Source organism: Leiobunum rupestre, chromosome 11 (assembly GCF_980474605.1).
Source record: "Leiobunum rupestre chromosome 11, qqLeiRupe1.1.hap1, whole genome shotgun sequence".
Lineage (NCBI taxonomy): Eukaryota > Metazoa > Arthropoda > Arachnida > Opiliones > Sclerosomatidae > Leiobunum > Leiobunum rupestre.
This window is the reverse complement of record NC_143394.1, coordinates 32,810,494-32,832,491: the sequence shown is the minus strand read 5'-3', so window position 1 is coordinate 32,832,491 and position 21,998 is coordinate 32,810,494. Positions and strand designations below refer to the sequence as shown.

The following is a 21,998-nucleotide window of genomic DNA, read 5'->3' as shown; positions in this document are numbered from 1 at the left end:
GCTCATTGAGCTCTTTGCGGATGACAATAAATTATTTCATTGTATCAAATCCTCTCCAGACCTTAACGCTGTTGTTCTCTGGGCTGACTCGAAGGGGTAATCTTTCAAAACCGACAAATGCTCCGTCTTACACTTAGGAAGGAATCACTCCAATCACGCATATTTTATTGGGGATGCCCCAATTAACACCACTCTCTCTGAGCGCGATTTAGGCATTATTGTGGATCCTTCTCTAAATTTCTCGATTCACGCTAACAACATTTCTAAGAAAATTCGCTCTATTATTGGTGTTGTTCGTCGCAATATTTTCTTCCGCTCTCCTAGGATAATTCGTACCCTATATAATTCCCTAATTCTTCCCCACTTGTATTTCTGTTCCCCAATCTGGCGCCATCGTCTCCAATCGGATATCCTTGCTCTCCAAACAAAAGCCCACCTGAGGCTTATTGAGCAATTCTTTTTTGTCATAAATAAATAAATAAATAAATAAGACTAACCTAATTTTATCGCCTAAGCCCCGACTAAGGGCCCGTTGCAAAAGTCTGCTTTTCTAGAATCACACATGTTAAATTCGCTCCGAATCTGTCTCTGACGTCATAGATCTCGCCCCAATCGACTAGAGTAAAAAAGCAAATAGAATATTCCATGAACATATTTGTTGTTTTTCGTCTGCTTGTAATTTGAATTTTCGCGTCTTGGTCTGCCATTTTGCCAAAAAATCTAAAAGGAACACGCGAAAATTTGCTCCGATCTCGATCTCGATCCGTTGATCTGTCGAAATCGGCAGATCGGTTTTGGGCGATCTCGAAGCACCCGAGAGCGTGAAATGGAACACGCGAAACTTGATCGGAGCATATCCGAGCACGCTAATGGAACATAAAATGTTGATCAGAGCGATCTAGAGTGCTCGAGAGCAGTCAAATGGAAAACGCTATTAAAGTTCTGACTTTCGATACATCGGAGCCCCCGTAGCCGAGAGCGTAAATCAGTTAACGCAACAAAAAAAAAATCAGTTAACGCATAAGCTGGAGGTTGCGAGTTCAAACCCAGTAATCCAAATGTAAATGATGTAAAATAAAACTAAGATACTACGGATAATAAGAAGTCATTTGAAAAGTGAAATAACTCTTACGAACCCAGTAATCATCAACAAACTATTTTTTCGTTAAGTTTAACGCGATACAACAAGTAAAATGAAAACATCGGAAGGTAAGTGAACCTTTTTGTAGGTTTTAACTTTAAGTTTATTTTACGATACGTAAATTTGAGTGGAAATGGTGTTAGAACGGTGTGAAATGAATCCCAATTTCTTAGAATGTTTATCTTATTTAAACATTTGGATAGTGTTGTCACACTATTTTTACACCTTTAAAAAGTTGCTCCGTTTTGGAAGTGTTAAAACGGTGTGAACGAGGTGTAACACTTTCTTAACACCTTTTAAACACCCCTATTTCTTAGAGTGCAGGCAATAGATTTAGCTATTCTGCTCAAGGCAAAGCGGTGGTTAGAGGTACTTTTACGATGCTTCGGCCTACTAAATGGGATAAAGGACGAAATGCCGGCCGTTAAGAGGGAACGACATGCAACCCAAGAGTCAGCGATAGTTCCCTTTGTAGAAATTAGGTTTAGGTCTAAAAATGGGAGGCATACGAAGCAAAGCGAAATTGAAGAAAATTATATCGTGGTCACTAATACCCAAAGGAGGAAAAGGGAAATGTTCGAAACCAGACCGGGGTCAGAGGAAAAAATTAAATCAAGAATATTGTCGCGACACAGTGCACCGCCAGATCTAGTTGGGAAATTAACAAACTGGGAGCGGGAGAAATCCATAGGGACTTGGCAGTGCTACGTCACAGTTTTTTTTTCAATAGTTTTTATCGTGGGGAGAAAAATATGACCACAATGGCGGCCATGGCCAAAGCTACGGAGTGCCAAGTCTCTATTGAGTTGGGAATATTAATCTAGAGGTCCAATCAAAACGCCAGATTTCAGTATTTCGCGAAACAAGTTTTTAAAAAATAAGAATACTGCCGTCTTGGAGGAGACATAGAGGAATAGCCCTGGAGTGGTATTGATAGTTCTGATTGGGCTAAGCACTGACATTCCTCTTCAGAAATCGCGTAAAGGGGGATGTAGAAACGGGGGGGGGGGTATGTCGAGGTAGAATTTTATCTATTCATACATTCCAACAAAGGCAGCGCGATCATTGCGCGATCTACCGGTTAGGGTTTGAATTCTTTAAAAAGTCTACCTCGACTTTCCCCCTTTTTTTTCCCGCCTCGAACTGGCACTACGCTATCGGATTTAGCGCCTTCTTTCCGTTCCCCTCCTCTACTATTTATCCATGGAGGAGAGAAGGGGTTCCTGGAGGGGAAAATATAATACCATGATCATAGGCGATAGGTACCCGAGCGCGGGACAGGGGGAAGGCAGGAGGTGGAAATTTTTGGTCGGACCCTAGGACGTTAGTAGCATCTAGCGGTGGATAAATTTATTAAAAAATTCGAATTAGTCGTCTGCACATTTGAAAGACGTTTTTAGATCACACAAGGTTTAGGAATGCCCAACGGTCTTTTATGCGTTAGTTTAAATATTAAAACTTTTACAATTAATTCATTATTATGGGAAAGTACTGTTGTATATAGATTGTAGAAGTGATTCCAGATTTCACAAGAATATAACTTTTTCTCCAGTACCTAAACCCGGAAAGAGAAATGCTAAGCTAGAGCTCACCCAAAAATGAATTTCTAGTATTAACTGAAACTCCATTACTGCATCAACTTTAAAAAACATATAACCTTATTAAAAAGTTAAACTGTATAAAACATTCCGATCAACATCCTAAAAGCTTGCTAGTCGCGATCTGTGTTGTAGGTCAAGGTTAGAGTTCCCTTTTTTATGAACCTTGGGTCAAGGTCAAAAAGGAAAAAAAAATAATAATATAGTTCCAAATTCTCCTCAATGGTGGCAGCATTTAACGAGAGTCCAACCAAAAAAAAACACGTCCCGAGCTATGGTTTTCATATTTTCCCCTCCAGGAACCCCTTCTTTCCTCCAAGATAGTACTATACTTCAGTGGAAAACAAGCTTTACGATAGGCCTGCGGGAATAAACTTCGCTTCTTATAAAGCAAACGATGACGCGCTTCCTTTAACAATCTAATTTTAATCTTCGTTCTGGTTACCATGACAGACAAAACATTTATTCTATGATGTTAAGGAAGTATCAGTCTTGAACGCTTTACCGGCCAATAAGAATAAAGCTTGTTTTCCACTAGCGCGCGCAACGACGCGTTTCTCAGCTTTGAAACGTTCAAACGTTTTTACGCGCGTAAAGAAAATAACATTATGACGCGCGCTAGTGGAAAACAAGCTTTACTGTGCGAAGTTTGGGTGCGCTAGGCGGAACGGTGAGGACGCCTATAGCGAGACAGCGAGACAGACAATAGGCGATATTATAAAGTCAGATATGCTTGCTCAACTTGTTAAAATGGGATAACGAAATAGTACACTTAACGCCTACGGATGAATTCATAGGCTCTTTGGTGGGAAAGCTAATGGAAGCATAGTGGAAGGTGGCCTTTCCCATCAAAACAAGAAGGCCACGTTACTTTATTATATCGCCTATTTGAGACAAATACCCACACAGACCGACATTCAGATATTCTATTAGAGTTTCAGCAAACCCATTTCTAGGCGTTTACGTGAACGTCTACTAATCTCCTGAACATAGCAGACGTTTGCGTAAACGCCTAGAAATAGGTTTGCTTCAACTCTAAAGAATAGTTAATATGTCTATGCATAGAACTTATAATAGGACGCAAACTACAAGTAAGTTGAAATATCGACTAAATTTTAATCTTGGAAATTACTTACAATATTTTAAACTAATCCATCAAGAGAGTCAAAACAAAGCGCTAAATACCTAAGCCTTGTAAAGAAATATCAAACGTCAATTTTAGTTATCAAGTTTTATTTTTCTGAAATTCAGCCACATTGTGAAGCAGTGGAAAAAGATAAATTCCAGCAAAGTTACTGCTTAATTTATAGATCATACTTTGTCATTATATGTATATATACACACGTACAGCAGATACTTCAAGCACACCAACATAAACAATTTATTTTAGATGAACTAGTATCCTAAACAAACTAATTATAGAAGACGTTCTTGGGTAGGGGAGGAATTTTTTTTTAAAAAGATTGTAGAGGCTCACACTCCCCATAAATGCATGCTAATCGTAACTGGCCATTTCCAAAAATATTTAAAAGGATCACCACAACATTCTTTCGAACCACATGTACCTAATTGTTCGTATTAATAAGTCCCACAATACAAAAACTGTCTTGATTTCTACAAATAATTTTTAAAAATGCGGGAAATGTCTCTTTCAAAAAGCGCAAGATTAAAATTAAAGAACCCGCACAAGGATAATAATGGGCCTTGTACATGTCCCGTGAAACATTTCATTGTCAATTTTTCATGAAATATATTTGAAACTACCGGGAGAAAAATTAGTTGGATATGAAAATGCACTACAAATTATATATTTTTAATTTCCTGGAATATTTTAACCACTTAGCTTTATTAGAAAGGGTTCAAAATTTTGTAGTTTTACAAATAAATAAAGGGCGCTAATGATCTACCAATCTATTCGAGAGGTAAAACAGGTAGCCAGGCATAATTCAAAAATTTAAAAATAAAAAATGAAACCAAAAAAATGATGAGGAAAATTAAAGTAAGCTTATAAAGAACTTTTGGTTCAAAGAAATCACCTATAAACAGGAGGGTCATAATCAAGCCTATGTTTTAATCTAATTATTTCCTGGTTATAATTTGAATTTTCACCAACCACAAAATATACATCTTGTACTGTTTCGTAAGAATAAACTCGCAGTGGCCTATACAACACGAGAAAACTTTCACATAAAAATTAAAAATGGTGCTGGCTTGAATAAAGAGACAATTTTTTTTCCACCTTTACAAAAAATTGGTGGGATGGACTGTACAACCTATCATAGTCATAAGGTGCGAGAAAAACACGCAATACAAAGAGGAGGGGTATAAAGGGGCATAGTAATATCAATTTCTTTTACTGGGGGGTTAAGTGAAAAATAAAAAGGCAAAAAACATTAATGGTAGACGCGATAAAGCGTCCTCCCCTCCCCTCAGTTCTTATCCCCTTCAATAGGCCCACAAATTTACATTCTCTGTTTGGCTCTTTGAAAAATTACTTTCGGGGTATATCTTAAGTTTCGTTTTTAATAGAACTTGGGAGCGTTTTGCATTTAGTATACATCTTAGTTGCTGTTCCAGAAAGGGTAACTTTGTTTGCTGCTAGTGGGGCCCTTGGGTTGCCCCATGGTCTGTTGACTCCGTTGAGGTCCACCACTGTGAGCACCTGCGCTAGACTGCGGAGAGTCTTGCAGGTGATGGTGCAAATTGATCGAATGAGGTTGACCATGGGCGAGTAAAGGGATGAAAGGAGTTGGAGCGTAAGGGGTGGACGAATTACCAATAGGACCCGCAGCCTGGATAAAATTTTGCAAGTGCGCAATCAATTACCGTTATTAACACACAATTCCATGCGCAAAACAAGTCACCTGCGAGTCTAGAGATTCTATACTATAGGATACTATCCTATCTATTCCGTACTATACTACAAAACAGCCAAAAGAATAATATATTAAATTAAAATTAACTTCCGACTTCCTGGGAGTTTTAAAAATTAAATAAACTTATAAGACTTGCTTTGCGCATTGATCCCTAAAAGTCAATATATTACCTTAGCCAATGGCTGATGTGATTTACTATAGATAGAGTTTGACAGATCTGGTGTTGTTCCAGTACCTTAAAAATGTAACAAATAAATACATACTCCTTCGAAAGACCACCGAACATCCATATTTATAGAAGCAGCTCAACATTTATTTAACAAAGACAATTACGAACTATACATAAATAATGACGTACCAGAGCCATACGAATGTGAACCATACGCTGTGGCTTTTTGGTATTGGGTATTTGATGAGGCACCATGAGCATTGGTAGCTGGAGGAACCTGAAATGGTGATTTCAATAAAGTTATTAACAATGTTACTGGAAAGGTAACATTTATGGTGATTTCAATTAAGTTATTAACAATGTTACTGGAAAGGTAACATTTATGGTGATTTCAATTAAGTTATTAACAATGTTACTGGAAAGGTAACATTTATGGCGATTTCAATTAAGTTATTAACGATGTTACTGGAAAGGTAACATTTTCATCCAAACTGACCTGAAACAAGGGGGGAGCGTAATGCGGGATGCTTCCGGGCATCATGCCACCAGGAAAGTAGTACCCGTAGCCAGGATGTAAGGCAGGGGCTGCGTTGAGAAAAGTTTGACCATGAGTTTGCGTCGCATTTTGTCCTTGTGATAATGTCGTAGCAACTGATGACGCATCCGGATCTGTACGGCTAAATTTCACATCTGAAATCATAAAATATAGAAAAGATCATTTAGGAAAACAGTTTTGACAACCATAAATTTTCCATTACCAGTGTAAGCTACACTAGCCATGCTAGGGTCTCTCCCAGTAAGACTTGTTGGAGCAGAATACTGCATGTCGTAATAGCCCTACAAAAATAAAATTTAGCAAAACCATCAGTATTTTATTAGCAAATGAAACGAGAAACTGTAAATGGGATGTAAAGGTTATATTTTACAACATAAACACATGGAATTTGCCCAAAATTTTGTGGTTAACAAAGTACAGTAAGCCAACTCAAGGCTATTTTTTTCTATGGCATAAAACTCTTCCATTATTTAGGTGGGTAGTTTTACGGTGCAAAAATAATGAAGGGGGTAAATTTAGCACCAAGTGAAGGCCGAAATGTTTTATCTTTTTTGTTTATTGACGCCGATGGCAGTGTATCAGAGGTGTGGATAAACAAATAAACGGAGAATACAAGCCTCATACGCAACACACAATTGAGTGTTCAACATACCAGTCGTGACTGCATCATCTGCATATCTTCAATATTATATATAGTCGGCTGCAAGCCCTTCAAAAACAAGAAAGAACGGGTAAATAAAAAATAAGAGAAAGACCGACACCACTGAGAGAGACCAGGTTTGGTTTTCCTTCACAGAAATAGAGTCAAAGAAATGAAGTGAGAATGTTAAAAACCATGAAGCTAAAAAAATGGGGATTTCAAACACGGGCAATAAAAAAATTTCAGATTAGAACAAAAACAAATTGTAACTGAAAGTATCACTTCTCACTTCATTAAACGTATCTAATAGGAAATATCAGCAAATATAACGAGTCACAAAGCTTTGAGAGTGAAATATGAATGTGCTAAGAATAATTTCTACTTTTTCATGCCTGCTAATAGCAAATTATCTTGTTTCAGGCAAAATGTTAAATGGAAAACATTCCCAAAAGCCAAACTTGTTGAAAATTAAATGCATGCTATTTGATATAAAAGATGGATTGCAGGGTTTAGGAGGTAAAGCTTGGCGCCAACATGGTATTGATAATTAATTGATGTAATTTTGAATTAATTCGGGATTTTGCCAAATAATTCATTATTTCGTTATCTTTGCAACAAAATTTCAAGGGCAACGGAGGGGATAATTTCAACCCAACTAGTTTGTCGAGTATGCACTTGAAATGGCTATGAAATAAAAGTTTTGCCAAAATACTGAGCAATTTTTGAAACAGGATGGCTGGCATTAAAGAATATGTGTTTGTAAAATGACACTATTTCTCCTCCTAAGATTAATTATATTTAAACACACAAAGTTTTATGTTAATGAGAAAACAGCACAGTAACATAGTTTTTAAAGTCCGGGGTGGGGAACGAAAGGCACAAATATGTTATTTTAAGAACCATCAGGGTTGCCACAATTCAAATGACCTTAACTCCCTAAAATTTATACTTTATTTTATATTAAGTTAATGAATTTCTTTCTTTAGTGTAAACTATAAAGGCGCCTCATCAGGTTATGTTTTAACAAAAAAATCATTTTGCAACATCTAAATGGCAAAAACGTTTAAGTAAATAATATTGGCCGAATTTATCAAAATAACTTTTATAAAATTTTCAAGATAAATTTAAATTTACTTTTTACAATTTCTTAAAAATCCTCAATGTTTTAGTTCTATTTTGAAATTTCACAACTTTCCCTGGCCTGTGGCAACCCTAGCCCTAATAAATAGACTATTCCCATTAATTGCCTTTTTACTTTAAATTTTTAGATTTATAAGACTGAAAAAGCTCTACAGAAATTTAATTTTACTATATAATTAACCAATCTTACCAAATAACGCAGCAAATTTTATAAGCCTAAAGAATCTTAGCCCTCAGAGAATATGCAAAAAAATGTTATAATAGCAATTTTTAACTAAAATGTCCCAAAAATAAGTTCTAACAATGTTTTTAACTGGGAAGAATAAATTATCCCATGATTAACCGAACTAGTTAAAACATAAAGCTTGTGATAAATATAAGTTTCCAACTGAATATAAATATAGCTTTGTAATTAGTAAGTCTGTCTAAATATCTGAAGCTAAGCTGCTCCTCTATTCTAGTCAACTAAAAAGGGCGGAAAACTTACATAAAAAGGCAGTCCAGCTGCCTGGCTCATTATGTAGGGATGATGGCTCATCATGGTCGGTGTCGCAGCAGCAGCAGCAGGAACTCCTGGGGGAATATTAGGCTGCGGTTTTCCTGCTGTAAAGAAACCAAATCAAACATCAGATTGAAGTATTCGTGTTAAAGTAAATCCAAAAGAAAACGAACAAAAATGGAGCCATAAAAGACTACGTACTTGCAGGGACCGAATTCTTTAGCACCGAAGTAGTAATGGTCGAAGAAGACGTGGCCACAAGGCCTCCTAATGAGGATGACCCTCCCAAATTTGTACCACCCAATCCACCAACAGAGTTATTGGCCACTGATACCATTGTTGTAGACAAATTTCCACCACTGGAACTATCGTAAGATAACTGGGGGAAATAAATATGGGAATTTCAATTAAAAAAGTACTTAGAAGATCATATCTATTTTCATTACCTGTGAAGAATTTTGCTGAGGATCTACATGATTTAACGAACTGTTCAGTTTGGATGAGCTGTTTGATAATGAATGATTTGCGTTGCTGGGGTAACCTTGCTGGGTTGGGTAGGTGTAAGACGTAGTGTAACCCGATTGAGGTTGGTAACTGCCCGTTGTTTGGGCAGACCCACTATAGGCAGTTGACGGCTGCATTCCGTACGTGACACCAGACGAATTGTGTGTGTTACTCATGTAGCTACTCTGAGACTGATTATTTACATTTGACAAATTATCCATGGGCGTTAAGGAGGAGCTCTGGTGAGAGTAATTGTTTGAATTTGAATTCATTCCAGTTGAACCAAGCAAAGAAGACTTCTGGCCCGAATAAGGTCCTTCATTAACAGAAAAATGTCAACAAAGCCATTACGTCATTATCAAAATGTAGAAATATGTCATACCATCAACCGCTGTTGACTGAGATGTCCTTTGACTACCATAGGTGGGTCCAGGAACATTTTTCCTTTCGCTTTGCGAGGACATCATCATAGTATCTGGTGCTGAAACCTGCTAAGTATTAAAGCATTAAAAATCTTTCGACTAATATTATTTTAAAAGAGTAATACTTTTTGTGTAGGGCCAGTAATACTTGAAGATGCGTTTTGGCTGAGATCTTTGGAAATATGACTGGTTTGAACGGAAGAATTCAATCCATAGCCCGAAGAAGAGTCCTTACTTAATGTCGAGGTTAGCGTGATAGGAATGGAAGAGGTGATGGGCACGTTGTTGGCGTGACCCACTGGTAACTGGCTATTCAACATATTTGTACTAACACTATCTTGGAAGCTGGCAACCGAATCTGATAGTCCCGTAAAATCAAAGGGAGAAGAATCTGTGCCAAACTCTAAAGCACCAAATTGAACATCCAATGCCGTGATACCGTCATCTGGCATCTCAACTGCGGATTCAGGAATCTGTTTATAAAGAATTCCGTGAATAATAGTACAGTTATTAAAAACAAGTTAAATGAAAAATAAATAGATACCTTAGAGGGGGGTGGTATTCGTGGTCTTTGAGGTTTAGGCCTTTGGGATAGGGCTTGATTGTTCTTGGCCATAGCAACAGCGTTGGCTTGTTGCTGCATGTGCTGCAGGGTAGTAGCCGCACTGTTCCCTTGAGACTGTAGATCCAGCGATAGCGATTGTTGCGCCACTTGCTGCTGATTATGACTCGCCGCCGAGAATACAGAAGAATAGGGCGAGTTGTTCGTATTTGATGGATGGTGAGAAACCGTCGTACTCATACCACTAGGGATCTACATTGGTGATAAATAAATTTAGTACTAAGTAAACCTAGTAGTATAGTCATTAACTGTACCCCAACGGCTGCCTTGATGCTCTCAGCCGCTTGTTGAGCGTAAGGGCTCAGGCTAAATTGGTTCTGCCCAAGCTGGGAAGCCGAAGAGCCCTGAGAAATTGCACTGTGCTGGTGGGATGGTACTTGAGACACTTGCGAAGGAGGCAATTGAGTAGCCCCATTTGCTTGGATGGAGTTTTGAGTGGCACTCAAATCGGACACTGGTCCTTGCTTATGCAACAACGATACCAGATCCAAGCTAAAATACAATGTATCAACACAACTGAAATTCTAATTCATACTAAAAATAACATCTACCTTTGGGATAATTGCGATGGTACATTATCATCATTTTTCTGAATAGATGAGTGAACACTTGTACTTGGTGTAAATACTTTGGTTTCAGTTAGCTATTAGAGACAGTACAACTTTCAATATCTGTCTTCAAATTATAGTCTTATTTACTTACACTTTCATTCCAATCTTCCTCGCTCCAGTCTTCACTGTTTGCTATTTCTGACCAATTACCTAAATTGAAACCTAATTCACATTATCTGCTAAGGAATACCCTCTGTCATATACCAGGACTACCAGGTATGAAACCTACCTGTACCTCCGACGGAATGGTTGGCTCCTTTTGTCCTTCCGGAGTTATCAGATGCCTGTTCCGCCGTGCTGTTTGTCCACGTGTCCATGGATTGAGGAAAGCCATCCGAAGATAATCCCCTATTTTGGAAAGTTCTGACACGTCCACCACCTCCTTCTCGGTTACCTCTATCTCCTCTGTCACCCCCTCTATTTCCTCTCCCCCTTCCTGAAAAATCAGGGAATATATTGAGGTTATTGCTTTAAACTAATCACAAGATTGATCATACTTCCACCACGAGGTCTTCCTTCATCTTTGCTTTCAGCGTTTCTTTCACGACGACTCTCCTCCAAGTTCCTTTCATTCTTCTCATTCTCCTTGTTGCGCCCTACAATTTCATCATCTGAGTTTAAGTAGTTAATAAATTACTTAAAAATTTAGCTATTACAATTTCCTCCCCTTCCTCTGTTTAGACGAGGTGGTCCTCTGTTTCTAAAATCATCCCTTCCAGACTTTCCTTCACCTCTATCGCCTCTGTCTCCTCTATCACCACCCCTGTTCCTTTCACCACGATCTCCCCTAGTTCGTTCGCTCTTATCAGCTCTGTTCTCTTTGTTGTTGCTGGTTGATGTTGAGCCTTTTCCCCCATCTGGTGTGGGTTCCGTTTGCTTCTGCGACTGGCGGTTTTTCTTCTTCTTTCCAGAAAGCTCCCATTCTCCCTGTTACACACAAAAGTTTTAAAAATGCCAACAAGTTTCCAGTTTTGTATTCAATTTGTACTTCATTTTGGGTTCCTTCCAAAAGCATATTGACAGCTCGATCAGCGTCATTATCACAATCGTGCAAGGCTATTATAGCAGTATCATTACTCTTGCCAGTAAGCTCAACAATCTGGTCAATTTTATTCTGCAAATCAGGATCGTCTGATTTATTTGCGTCGTTGATTATCTGCGCTATTCTGATCTGTTCAGCAGTAGCCTGAAACCAGGTAGAAGCATTATTGAATGTGAAGAATAACAAGAGAAATGAAAAGCGAAAGGGTACCTGAACTTTAGGATTAAGCCCATCCGGTGCCTTTGGCCACTCTGCTGTCATGTTTTTAGTATTGTGTGTTGTGTTTTGAGTTTTGTTTCCTCTGTCTTTAGATGCCCTCCCCATATTCTGTGAACTCATGATATACAGTATATACAAAACAGAGGTATGTACAAAAGCTGAAAAGAAATTGGTAATTACCTAATTTGAAATGAACAACCAGTGAAAGAGCGATCGGAAAACTTAAAAAGCTACCAGGCCTTTAACAAGAAAAATTATGAAAACTGTTAGAAGATAAGAAATATTCAATATAGGGATGGATATGTATGAAATATGTATGTATCTTGGAAAAATGTAACAAAGGCTTAGAATTAAAATTATATGAAAGTTTAAGCATTTAATTGATATACAGCTCATCGACATAAGAAAGAAAAAACTTCGAAGTCTTACTAATTTACAATTAATCTAAAATATTTAATAACATTTCAAAAAAAAATTATTAAAAAATCGACAAAGGCTTCGTATTAAAATAAACGAGGCCTAGCCTGACATTGTTGACAAAGGGGATGTGGAAAAGTTAAGAGTTTATAATTAGTGAAAAAATGGTGATTTTCATAAATTACGTAATTTAATCTAAAACTATAAGGTTTTATCTTTTAATTAACGCTATAACAATGTTAGAAGATAATAGAAAAACCATTTACTTACAGCAAAACGTTGCGTAAAAGAATTTCACATCAGTACATTACCAGGAAAATGGCTGTAAATGCGCTCACAATTCTCACAAAAAGAAATCACGTGACATAACGAGAAGCCCGCCAATGCGCCACCGCAAGAGGGCGCTAGATTTAAATTGTTAAAACAGAAACCAGAACCAACTACCGAATAAAACATACAACTATTTATTAATTTAATTACGGATTATTTGATGTAAAAACTTAGCAAAATAATCAAAAAGTTTTAAACCTTTATTGTATAGTAATAGTTTGGCTTATGCAAAAAATATATTTACAATTTTAAAAAGTGAAAATTTGATATTTACTAATCTAAGACAATGCAACTTTCAAATAAATCATTCTTTTCCATTAGTTTAGGTTTCTTAGAAGATACTTCTATTTTAACTGGAGCTATCCGTTTCACAAATTTCAATATTGAAGGGGTCCCATCAGCTGCAGTTTTATTGACTTTTATTTGTTCTACAAGTTTGACCGATTCTGAATCCTTCTCTTGAGAGGTACCCAAATTATTACTACTTATGTCACTAATGCCAGATTTATATAACTTGTTTAATGGATTAACTTTAATATTATCATCTAGCCCCTTTTTATCTAATTCTTTAGAGCTTGCATCTTCTAAAGAAATGGGTGTTTTCCCTTTATTCTTAGCCACAATTGTAATTGGTACAATTCTCCTAGCTTTCTTTGACTTGTTGGGTACATTCATTATTTCTACAGAAAAGGGTGCTTTTTCTTCTTTAACCTTCTCTGATATTTCTGTATTTGTAGGAAGCTTAGATACAATAACTTTAGTAAATTTCCAGATGTAAGGTGTTAGAGGCTCAGTCTCACTATTTACATTACTGGACTTAACCTTGTTTGGGGATGGTTCTGGCTCTTTCCGTGTTAAATAGTTCCATTGATTAGGAATTGGAAGATCTTTACAGTTGTGCTTTTTCCTAACCTCATCACACACCCACCAACAAAGGCGATTCATTACTGGTTCCGGACAGCGCATCCAAGAAGCAATTTTTTGCAGTGTAAGATCGAGTTGACGTTTTGATATGTTTGGTTTGGAAAAATCTGCTTCTTGTTCTTCGATTGCTGGTTTTCCATCAAGTTCCCGAGATTTCTTCAACCAAAACTGTTGAAACTCTTTAATTATAATGTTCCGATTATTTGTGTTTGCGTGAAGTAGTTGAATAAAATAAGGCAAGGCTGAGGAAAAATAAAATAATTTGTTAAACTAGTTTTAGAAGCTACAGTTTTTAACTTGTTCACCTTCATCTGGAACTTTCATTATTTTCTTAGGCTCCACAGTTTGGGTAACAGCAGCATCCCCTCCATCAGTTTCATTGGTGTTGGAAATTATCCGAGACGAATATATCGGTATTGGAACTAAAGTAACAGCAGCGTATAGTGACAGTTTTTGTTTTAAGTCAGCTTCATTAGAACTAGACTCGGCAAGCCACAAGCAGCCAGTGATTCTCGGTTTCATTTCCATACATTTCTTCTTCAACTGCTCTTGAAACTCAAGCTGTCTCATCTTTAAACGTTTCTGAAGATTTTCGGGATTTTCCCCCTGACCAAAAAAAATATATAAATGTTGAAAACTAAACATAAATTCATTTTATAGCCTTAACCTACTCTTTCATCATCTTTCTCTTCATCAGCAGAAAGATATCCGTGTGGGACAAAAAACTCATTATCGACTTCGTAATCATCTTCACTTTCTTTTTCATCCTAGCAACATAAAACCAAAGAATCAAATAAAAAAATTTTCACTGGTTTAAAATTCATACATCTGTTCCAGAAAGGCTTTCCCCTGGTCCTCCTTCATCCCAATCTTCTTCACTGTCCACTTCATAATCAAAGAATGCCTAAAAAGGCAGCAAAAAACAAGGTTAACACGAAAAACACGACTTTTCCTTCTTCAAACATACAGTGTCTTCAACAAATGGTTTACGCGAAGTGATGATGGTGCTTCGTTTCATCCACGTACCATAATAGGGTGGCCGTACATTTTCGTGAAACTGTAGTAACTTGGCTTTGACCTTATTAGTCGAATCATCCAAAATTAAAACCTCATCGTCTTCATCATCACATTTGGTTGGTACTTCCTTCTTCAAATCAGCTTTTGTTTTATAGAGAGGAGTGTGCTTTCCTAATCGGAGTTCGTTCAAATACAATTCAGATGCATCCTGTTCTTCAAAAGAGGTCTCAAAATCATCCTTCCTGAAGAGACTACTGGCAATAGCAGGTACAACCGATGCAACAGTCATATCCTTCTTTACTTCAAAAGGTTTAAATATTCCATTTCTTTCCTCTGCAGAAGTTGAGGGTGAGGTTTCGTTTTTAATGAAAAACTTAGCAAAAGAGGCCTTTTCTTTCTGTTTTTTCTTTTCCTAAAGAGGGAAAGAGAAATGATTACGTAACAGTTGTATATAACCAAAGACTCTTCACACTCAACAAACCTCTTCCTCATCAAATTTTCGTTTGTCTTCTAATTTCTTAAGCCTTTCTTCCTCTTTCCTCTTCTTCTCATCCTGTTTTTCACTATAAAATACATATATCATTGGAAGCCAAGTAAAAATAACAATAAAACTTACTTCAGCATTTTTATTTTCTTGAGTTTCTCTTCTTCTTTCGCTTTAAGCTTCTCCAATCGATCCAGTTCTATTTTATCCTTCTTTTCTTGTTGAATTTTAAGTTTTTCTTCACGTTCCTTCTGCTCTTTTAACTTCTTTTCCTCGAGCTCTCTTTGCTTTCGGTGCTTTTCCTCTAATTTCTTTTGATCACGTTGTTGCTTTTCTTCTTCCTTTTGTTTCTTCTTCTCTTCTCTAGCTTTTTGTAGTTGCTTCTCACGTTCGGCTCTGAGCCGTAGTTTCTCTTGTTTGCGTTTTTCCTAAGAAATAAATTAGATAGAAACTGTGTTTATAATTAAAATTAAATAAAATTACCTTTTCCTCAATTTTCTTAGGATTCATTGGACTTGGACGTTTTTTCTTAGATGATAGATTAGCACTTTGGCTATCTCCAAGCTGAGAGCCTTGGTTAAATATTAGACTAGCATCTAATTCGCTGGTTTCTGTTCTAGAAAACTCCATCTCACTTTCATTATTAGACCCAATTGAATCATTTTTGCTATTTGGTCCAGTTGTAGTGTTTGATTGAAGAGCGTAATCACTTGAGCTAGGACTTGCGCTTAAATTTTCGGAAACATCAGCTACATTAATTTGCTCATCAGCATTTTGTTTTGAATTTGATTGATGGTTTCCAGACTTAACATCAACAGCAATAAAATTAGAGTTCTTGGTTTGGAAAACATTTTCTAATTTCTTCGAGTCTCCACTCTTTCCAACATAATTTATGGAAGGAACATTTTCAACATTTGCTGTTGCACTTATAATAGCAATATCCACATTATCTTCTATCTTGGAAAGTTTGTTTGCAACATGCAGCGTTTCATTATCTGTCAATTTCCGTTTCTTTAATTGAGAAGAGTTCGGAAGTGTCTTTTTAACATCTAACACTTTAAAGAGAAGGCGACCTAAATAGATAATAAGAATTTAAACATAGAACTTTATAATTTTTATGCAAAAGATTTAGCGTTATAGAATTTACTTTGCTTTTTCTCTTTTATTGGTACATCCTGACTCATTGTTAAAGATCTCTATGACCTTAAGTATTTTACCTTTAAATTATAAAAAAGGCAGCTATTTAAATTAAAAATTACGATTATAACTTCAATTCACTAATAACTTGAACTTGATAAACACCTAAACTTAAGAAAATAAAGAACATCAATTAAAACTATTATAAAATTAGTTTTGACATGAGTGCAACGCGAAATCCATCTGCCCGATTTGGCGGGAAATTTTATGGTGCTATCGTAGCGGCACCATGCGACACCTTTTAAAAACACATGGTTTATATTTTTTATAGCAAAAAAAAACAAGTAGAACCAAAATAAATGGCATTACTTTGTTTTTAATACAACATACATGAGTGTTGACATTAAGAACAAAACGAATAAACAATATTAAAAGTTTGGCTTAAAATTCATAAATCAATAACGATTAATTGCTTATTACCAGCTCTTTTTATTTCAAGGGAATTTGCATCGTCGGTTTTACGTTCTGAAATTTTCGTTCCCGCCAAATTATAAGACCAAGTGCAGTAGTGCATGCACGATTTTAAAAACCTTGGACTAAGTGGACGAAACATTATTATTATTTTTTATTTTCCATGATTCCAAATTTCCAATCATTCCATCATGGCTGAAACTGCTGAAAAGTTCAAGTCTGAAACCATAGAAGAAGTCCTAAAGTTGTCCTTTAAAGATAAAACAAAGACAAAATTGGACGCTGTAGCATTGAAATTGGTGCTGGAGGTTGTCAACATCTTTGTAAAAGAATGCGCCCTTAGGTTAGTGTTTTCCATAGTGCAAATTTATCGCAACTAATGTTAAAATTCTTTGTATTTATTATCTATTTTTATTATGTTTTATTCAGTGAACAATTTAATATTGTTATTTTTTTGAGGACACTTCCAAAATATGGCATAATTTTACACCAATTTGCATAAAAATACATTGGGTTGAACTTTTTGTATTGGGCTTAGTGCCCTTAAAATAACATATGTAAATGTGTACTGTTTTCTATAAATTTTCAGGAGTATGAACCAGGCAAGTGCGGAAGGTGAAAACATTGTAACTCTCGAACACCTAGAGAAAATATTACCCCAATTTCTTCTGGATTTTTAAAAAAAGGCACCATCTATTTGGCCACCTTACAAAGATGTGAACTTTTAAAGATCTGTTATCCTATATAAGAAAAGTTTTGTAGAAAAGATAACTTTTAAAAAATATTTCCCAATTCCCATAATCAATGGCATAACATAAAAAGCTGTTCGAACTCATTTAAAATGACCCTTTAGAAAGCTATCAAAAACTTTAAATAAAATTCCATTTATGTTTTCAATATGGTTTAACATCTTTTACCATAAAGTGTACTGCAGAAATAAATCCCTGTTCATTGTTTTACTACTAGGTTATGAAGTCTATCGTTGTTAGTACTATTCCTACTACTAGGTTATGAAGTCTATCATTGTTAGTACTATTCCTACTACTAGGTTATGAAGTCTATCGTTGTTAGTACTATTACTACTACTAAGTTATGAAGTCTATAGTTGTCAGTACTATTCCTACTACTAGGTTATGAAGTCTATCGTTGTTAGTACTATTCCTACTACTAGGTTATGAAGTCTATCGTTGTTAGTACTATTCCTACTACTAGGTTATGAAGTTAATCGTTGTTAGTACTATTCCTACTACTAGGTTATGAAGTCTATCGTTGTTAGTACTATTCCTACTACTAGGTTATGAAGTTAATCGTTGTTAGTAATATTCCTACTACTAGGTTATGAAGTCTATCGTTGTTAGTACTATTCCTACTACTAGGTTATGAAGTCTATCGTTGTTAGTACTATTCCTACTACTAGGTTATGAAGTGTATGGTGGGACTAGCTCTCAGTAAATATTTTAAAGGGCGCAAAAGTAAAGTGGGCACACTTTTAGGTCTTATGTTTGGTTTCATGTACAGTCACTGTGTAACCACCGTTTATCGCACCGAATTCTACTTAACCTAAAAGTGGGTAATTTGACCATTTTAGTTATTTTTTGAGATTTTCGGCTGAGAATCTACATACTTTTCTAAAATTAAGTTCGCGGGACCCCACAACATAGTACGCACTATTGTTGTATTTGAATTTCATACCAATTCAAGATTCAGAATACAAGCGCCATCCGTTTCCAAATATTTGATCCTCGACCTTGGAGCAGGGTGATTGAAATATTCTTCCAAACGAACAGGGTGATTGAAATAGTCTTCCAAATAAACAGGGTGATTGAAATATTCTTCCAAATGAACAGAGTGATTGAAATATTCTTCCAAACGAACAGGGTGATTGAAATATTCTTCCAAATGAACAGAGTGATTGAGATATTCTTCCAAATGAACAGAGTGATTGAAATATTCTTCCAAATAAACAGGGTGATTGAAATATTCTTCCAAATGAACAGAGTGATTGAAATATTCTTCCAAACGAACAGGGTGATTGAAATATTCTTCCAAACGAACAGGGTGATTGAAATATTCTTCCAAATGAACAGAGTGATTGAAATATTCTTCAAAATAAACAGGGTGATTGAAATATTCTTCCAAATAAACAGGGTGATTGAAATATTCTTCCAAATGAACAGGGTGATTGAAATATTCTTCCAAATAAACAGGGTGATTGAAATATTCTTCCAAATGAACAGGGTGATTGAAATATTCTTCCAAATAAATAGGGTGATTGAAATATTCTTCCAAATGAACAGGGTGATTGAAATATTCTTCCAAATAAATAGGGTGATTGAAATATTCTTCCAAATGAACAGAGTGATTGAAATATTCCTACTAATGAACAGAGTGATTGAAATATTCTTCCAAATAAACAGGGTGATTGAAATATTCTTCTAAATAAACAGGGTGATTGAAATATTATTCCAAATAAACAGGGTGATTGAAATATTCTTCCAAATGAACAGGGTGATTGAAATATTCTTCCAAATGAACAGAGTGATTGAAATATTCTTCCAAATGAACAGAGTGATTGAAATATTCCTACTAATGAACAGACTGATTGATAAAGCGTTCGAGTTTTAGTGTTAACATTCTTTGAGCTAAGTTCTTCAAGGGCGTTTACGATAGGTAGAAAATTCTTCGAGAATATTCGTAGTTAGCAGACTATCATGTTTCGCAAAAAAAATAATTCTATTTGGAATAAGGTTTCGTCCGAAGTCACTTCCTCGGAAGAATTTTATGACTTCTTTCACCGTGCCTGTTGCATTTACAACTAAATTTAATTTATGGCTCGCACAGACTGTTGAAATATACAGCTTCAGGATACTTTTCTTTCTAAAGTTGGTTTACGCCACCTTCTTCCGTTCTTCACCAGACATAGTAGAAGAGCCATTGTAGCCTTGTCCAACTAGTTTGTCCACATGGTCGCAAAAAGTATGGAACTGCGGTAGATGTCGCTTCTGCATTTAACATTTCCAACGAGGAAATTCCTCTTTTACATTTGCCGAAGTTTGGTTTCTGTCGACAAAACGAACCCCAATGGCTAGTCAGTGCCGTTTTTCCCATTGGGTTTAAAATTAAAGATTAAATTAATATTAACTTACAAGATCAAGATGGTTCACTGGCATAGTCATCGGAAGGCGGGAGGGAAAACCATTGAGTTGGGAATATTAATCTAGAGATCCAATCAAATCTGCTCCCCGCGAAACAAGTTTTTGAAAAATACGAATGTGCCGTCTGCTCTAAAATGACGAGCAAACGTTATCATATGACCCGTGGCGCCATCCATTATTTTAAAGAAAAAAAATTATTTGCTTGAAAACGCGTCTTATTTGAACGAACCATTGAGAGATAGACGGCGCCACGGGTAGAATGATAACGTTTTCTCGTCATTTGGGACGCCGATGGGAGCAGACGACAGTATTCTTATTTTTAAAAATTTGTTTCGCGAAAAACTGAAATCCGACGTTTTGATTGGACCTCTAGATTAATATTCCCAACTCAATGGGGAAAACCGTCACCGACGTAAGCTTCAACCGTGTTGCGTGACGTCAGCTGCAGGGAACCATCGAGATACCGAGCTGATTTTATTTTATTTAGGGGGGAGGAGCTTACGCTAAAAATTGTCATTCTCCCTAACTATCAATGAATATATTCTTGGTAGAATCAAGAAAAAAATAAAAATAGTGTAAACTGTTCATTCTCTCATTGTATAAATAAGTAATTATTGGTAAAATGAAATGATTTTCAAAATTAAACTCTGGTGCGATCTTAAAGGGAATATAACCTGCAAAGCAATCTTTATGGAAGACCCCTTAAATATTTCGCTGTACAGTGGCGCCAAACATTTTTAAAGCGAAAGGCAAGAGCGGTCAGAGCTGCAAGCGTTGGTGTTCCACACCAAATACCTGAGGTTATATTCCCTTTAATGAGGTGCAAACATTTTTTCATTTAAGATTTGGTTTCTATCCCCCAATGAAAACTTCAACTCTGTACCGGTTGAGGCTTTTAAACATCTAATATTTTGACATATAAAGTCATTACGCTTGCCGAACTTGTTTATAAACAAGAAAGCCAATGTTACTGTATAGAAAGGCCTATGTCGTGAGATAGCGAGTTTTCGGGTTAGCTACAACAGGGCCGTAGGTGCTAACAAATGGTAATTTAGCCACTCAGAATCAGGGGTGGTTGAAGATAATCGTTTTAGACCCCTCGACCACTAGTGTAATAAATGCTTTAATTAAAACTGATTGACTGAAGGGTTGCTAACGGTTGTATATTAAAAAAGGCCACCCCTCCAGCGGGAGTTTTAATGACCGCTTTTCTTAGGATGTCATTTATTTTCGGTCGAATTTCGTAAGCCACGATGCATATTGCCAAAATTTAAATTTATGGAAGGACGGGCCGAAAAATAACTCCCAAATGGAAAAATTAATGTTCCAGAAAAACGTGATGAACTATAGTTTCGATAAATTGCCAACGTTACCAAATTTAGGATCAGAAATTTATCGTTTGAATGTTTGAAAATATTGATCTTGTCGGAAAAATTTCAAAGTTCTTGACGAATGTCTGTGAACGAGCGAGTAGATGTATGAATGCCCTAGAAAAATATGCTACCATTTTTTTTTCTGAACTACTATTTATAGATATTGCGATACCTTTACTGTCCTACGACTATCGGCAAACTGATCAAGACTGTCCATGATATTATTTAAGATAATGACTAGTGAATTCTACAAATGGTTTAGAATGAATATACCATGTGTGGATTCGTGAAGAGTGGGTCGTTTGAAATCAACCTTCTAAGTACTTTAGAATTCATGGCTCCAGAAATAGGGAACAGAGGTCAAATGGTCAATAAAATTTGTCTAAGCCCATTGACATGGTATCCCATCGTAAAACAAAACAATTGCAATGATCTTGCTGGTAAATTATGAATTTTTCTATTTTAAAATTCGAAAACTAGCTATTGATTATTTCTTAGTCCCGTTACCTTTTGACGTATATAATATTATTCCATAAGTTTGTCACTTTGGGGAATATTTTACTGAGAGCTAGTAACGGAGTGACGTCACCAGGAAGAAATCTCCCCCCTAGCGAGGCGCTGTCAAAGCGTTAGCAAGCGGACGCAAAACTG

At 36.2% G+C, this 21,998-nt stretch overlaps 3 protein-coding genes across 9 annotated transcripts; 1 reads left to right on the top strand and 2 right to left on the bottom strand.

Annotated features, from left to right (window-relative positions):
• Positions 1-4,657: 4,657 nt before the first annotated feature.
• Positions 4,658-12,856, bottom strand: lig (ubiquitin-associated protein-like lingerer). Of its 7 annotated transcripts, XM_090164308.1 has the most exons (22): positions 12,727-12,810; positions 12,220-12,278; positions 12,031-12,147; positions 11,767-11,964; positions 11,435-11,705; positions 11,276-11,374; positions 11,008-11,214; positions 10,870-10,940; positions 10,719-10,810; positions 10,422-10,659; positions 10,090-10,359; positions 9,671-10,018; positions 9,506-9,614; positions 9,066-9,439; positions 8,821-8,998; positions 8,608-8,723; positions 6,993-7,049; positions 6,543-6,621; positions 6,281-6,474; positions 5,974-6,061; positions 5,786-5,850; positions 4,658-5,531 (listed from the first exon to the last, which is right to left on the bottom strand). In XM_090164308.1, the coding sequence occupies exons 3-22, from the start codon at positions 12,142-12,144 to the stop codon at positions 5,301-5,303; spliced, it is 3,399 nt and encodes a 1,132-aa protein (XP_090020434.1). In that variant the 5' UTR covers positions 12,145-12,147; positions 12,220-12,278; positions 12,727-12,810; the 3' UTR covers positions 4,658-5,300. The 7 variants fall into 7 exon arrangements, with proteins under 7 accessions (XP_090020434.1, XP_090020430.1, XP_090020432.1 ...); XM_090164304.1 differs by lacking the exon at positions 12,220-12,278 and having other exon boundaries at positions 12,031-12,197; positions 12,727-12,856; XM_090164306.1 differs by lacking the exon at positions 12,220-12,278 and having other exon boundaries at positions 8,608-8,720; positions 12,031-12,197; positions 12,727-12,856.
• Positions 12,857-12,989: 133 nt separating this feature from the next.
• Positions 12,990-16,619, bottom strand: LOC149922297 (uncharacterized). Its single transcript, XM_090163287.1, has 9 exons — positions 16,359-16,619; positions 15,695-16,284; positions 15,344-15,639; positions 15,209-15,290; positions 14,678-15,139; positions 14,537-14,614; positions 14,382-14,477; positions 14,016-14,316; positions 12,990-13,952 (listed from the first exon to the last, which is right to left on the bottom strand). The coding sequence occupies exons 1-9, from the start codon at positions 16,393-16,395 to the stop codon at positions 13,060-13,062; spliced, it is 2,835 nt and encodes a 944-aa protein (XP_090019413.1). The 5' UTR covers positions 16,396-16,619; the 3' UTR covers positions 12,990-13,059.
• Positions 16,620-16,919: 300 nt separating this feature from the next.
• Positions 16,920-17,672, top strand: LOC149922296 (centromere protein X-like). The gene is made up of 2 exons (XM_090163888.1): positions 16,920-17,162; positions 17,409-17,672. Exons 1-2 carry the CDS (start codon positions 17,011-17,013, stop codon positions 17,497-17,499), a joined length of 243 nt encoding a protein of 80 aa, XP_090020014.1. The 5' UTR covers positions 16,920-17,010; the 3' UTR covers positions 17,500-17,672.
• Positions 17,673-21,998: the final 4,326 nt, after the last annotated feature.

Coding starts and splice junctions, on each gene's coding strand:
- lig (XM_090164304.1), bottom strand. CDS start 12,159: ATGAGTTCACAGAATATGGGGAGGGCATCTAAAGACAGAGGAAACAAA. Junction 10,360..10,421: donor GCATCAAGGCAGCCGTTGGG/GTACAGTTAATG, acceptor TCACCAATGTAG/ATCCCTAGTGGTATGAGTAC. Junction 6,062..6,280: donor ACGCTCCCCCCTTGTTTCAG/GTCAGTTTGGAT, acceptor TCACCATTTCAG/GTTCCTCCAGCTACCAATGC.
- LOC149922296 (XM_090163888.1), top strand. CDS start 17,011: ATGGCTGAAACTGCTGAAAAGTTCAAGTCTGAAACCATAGAAGAAGTC. Junction 17,163..17,408: donor GTAAAAGAATGCGCCCTTAG/GTTAGTGTTTTC, acceptor ATAAATTTTCAG/GAGTATGAACCAGGCAAGTG.
- LOC149922297 (XM_090163287.1), bottom strand. CDS start 16,395: ATGAGTCAGGATGTACCAATAAAAGAGAAAAAGCAAA. Junction 14,317..14,381: donor AAGAGAAAGATGATGAAAGA/GTAGGTTAAGGC, acceptor TTTTTTGGTCAG/GGGGAAAATCCCGAAAATCT. Junction 13,953..14,015: donor AATGAAAGTTCCAGATGAAG/GTGAACAAGTTA, acceptor ATTTTTCCTCAG/CCTTGCCTTATTTTATTCAA.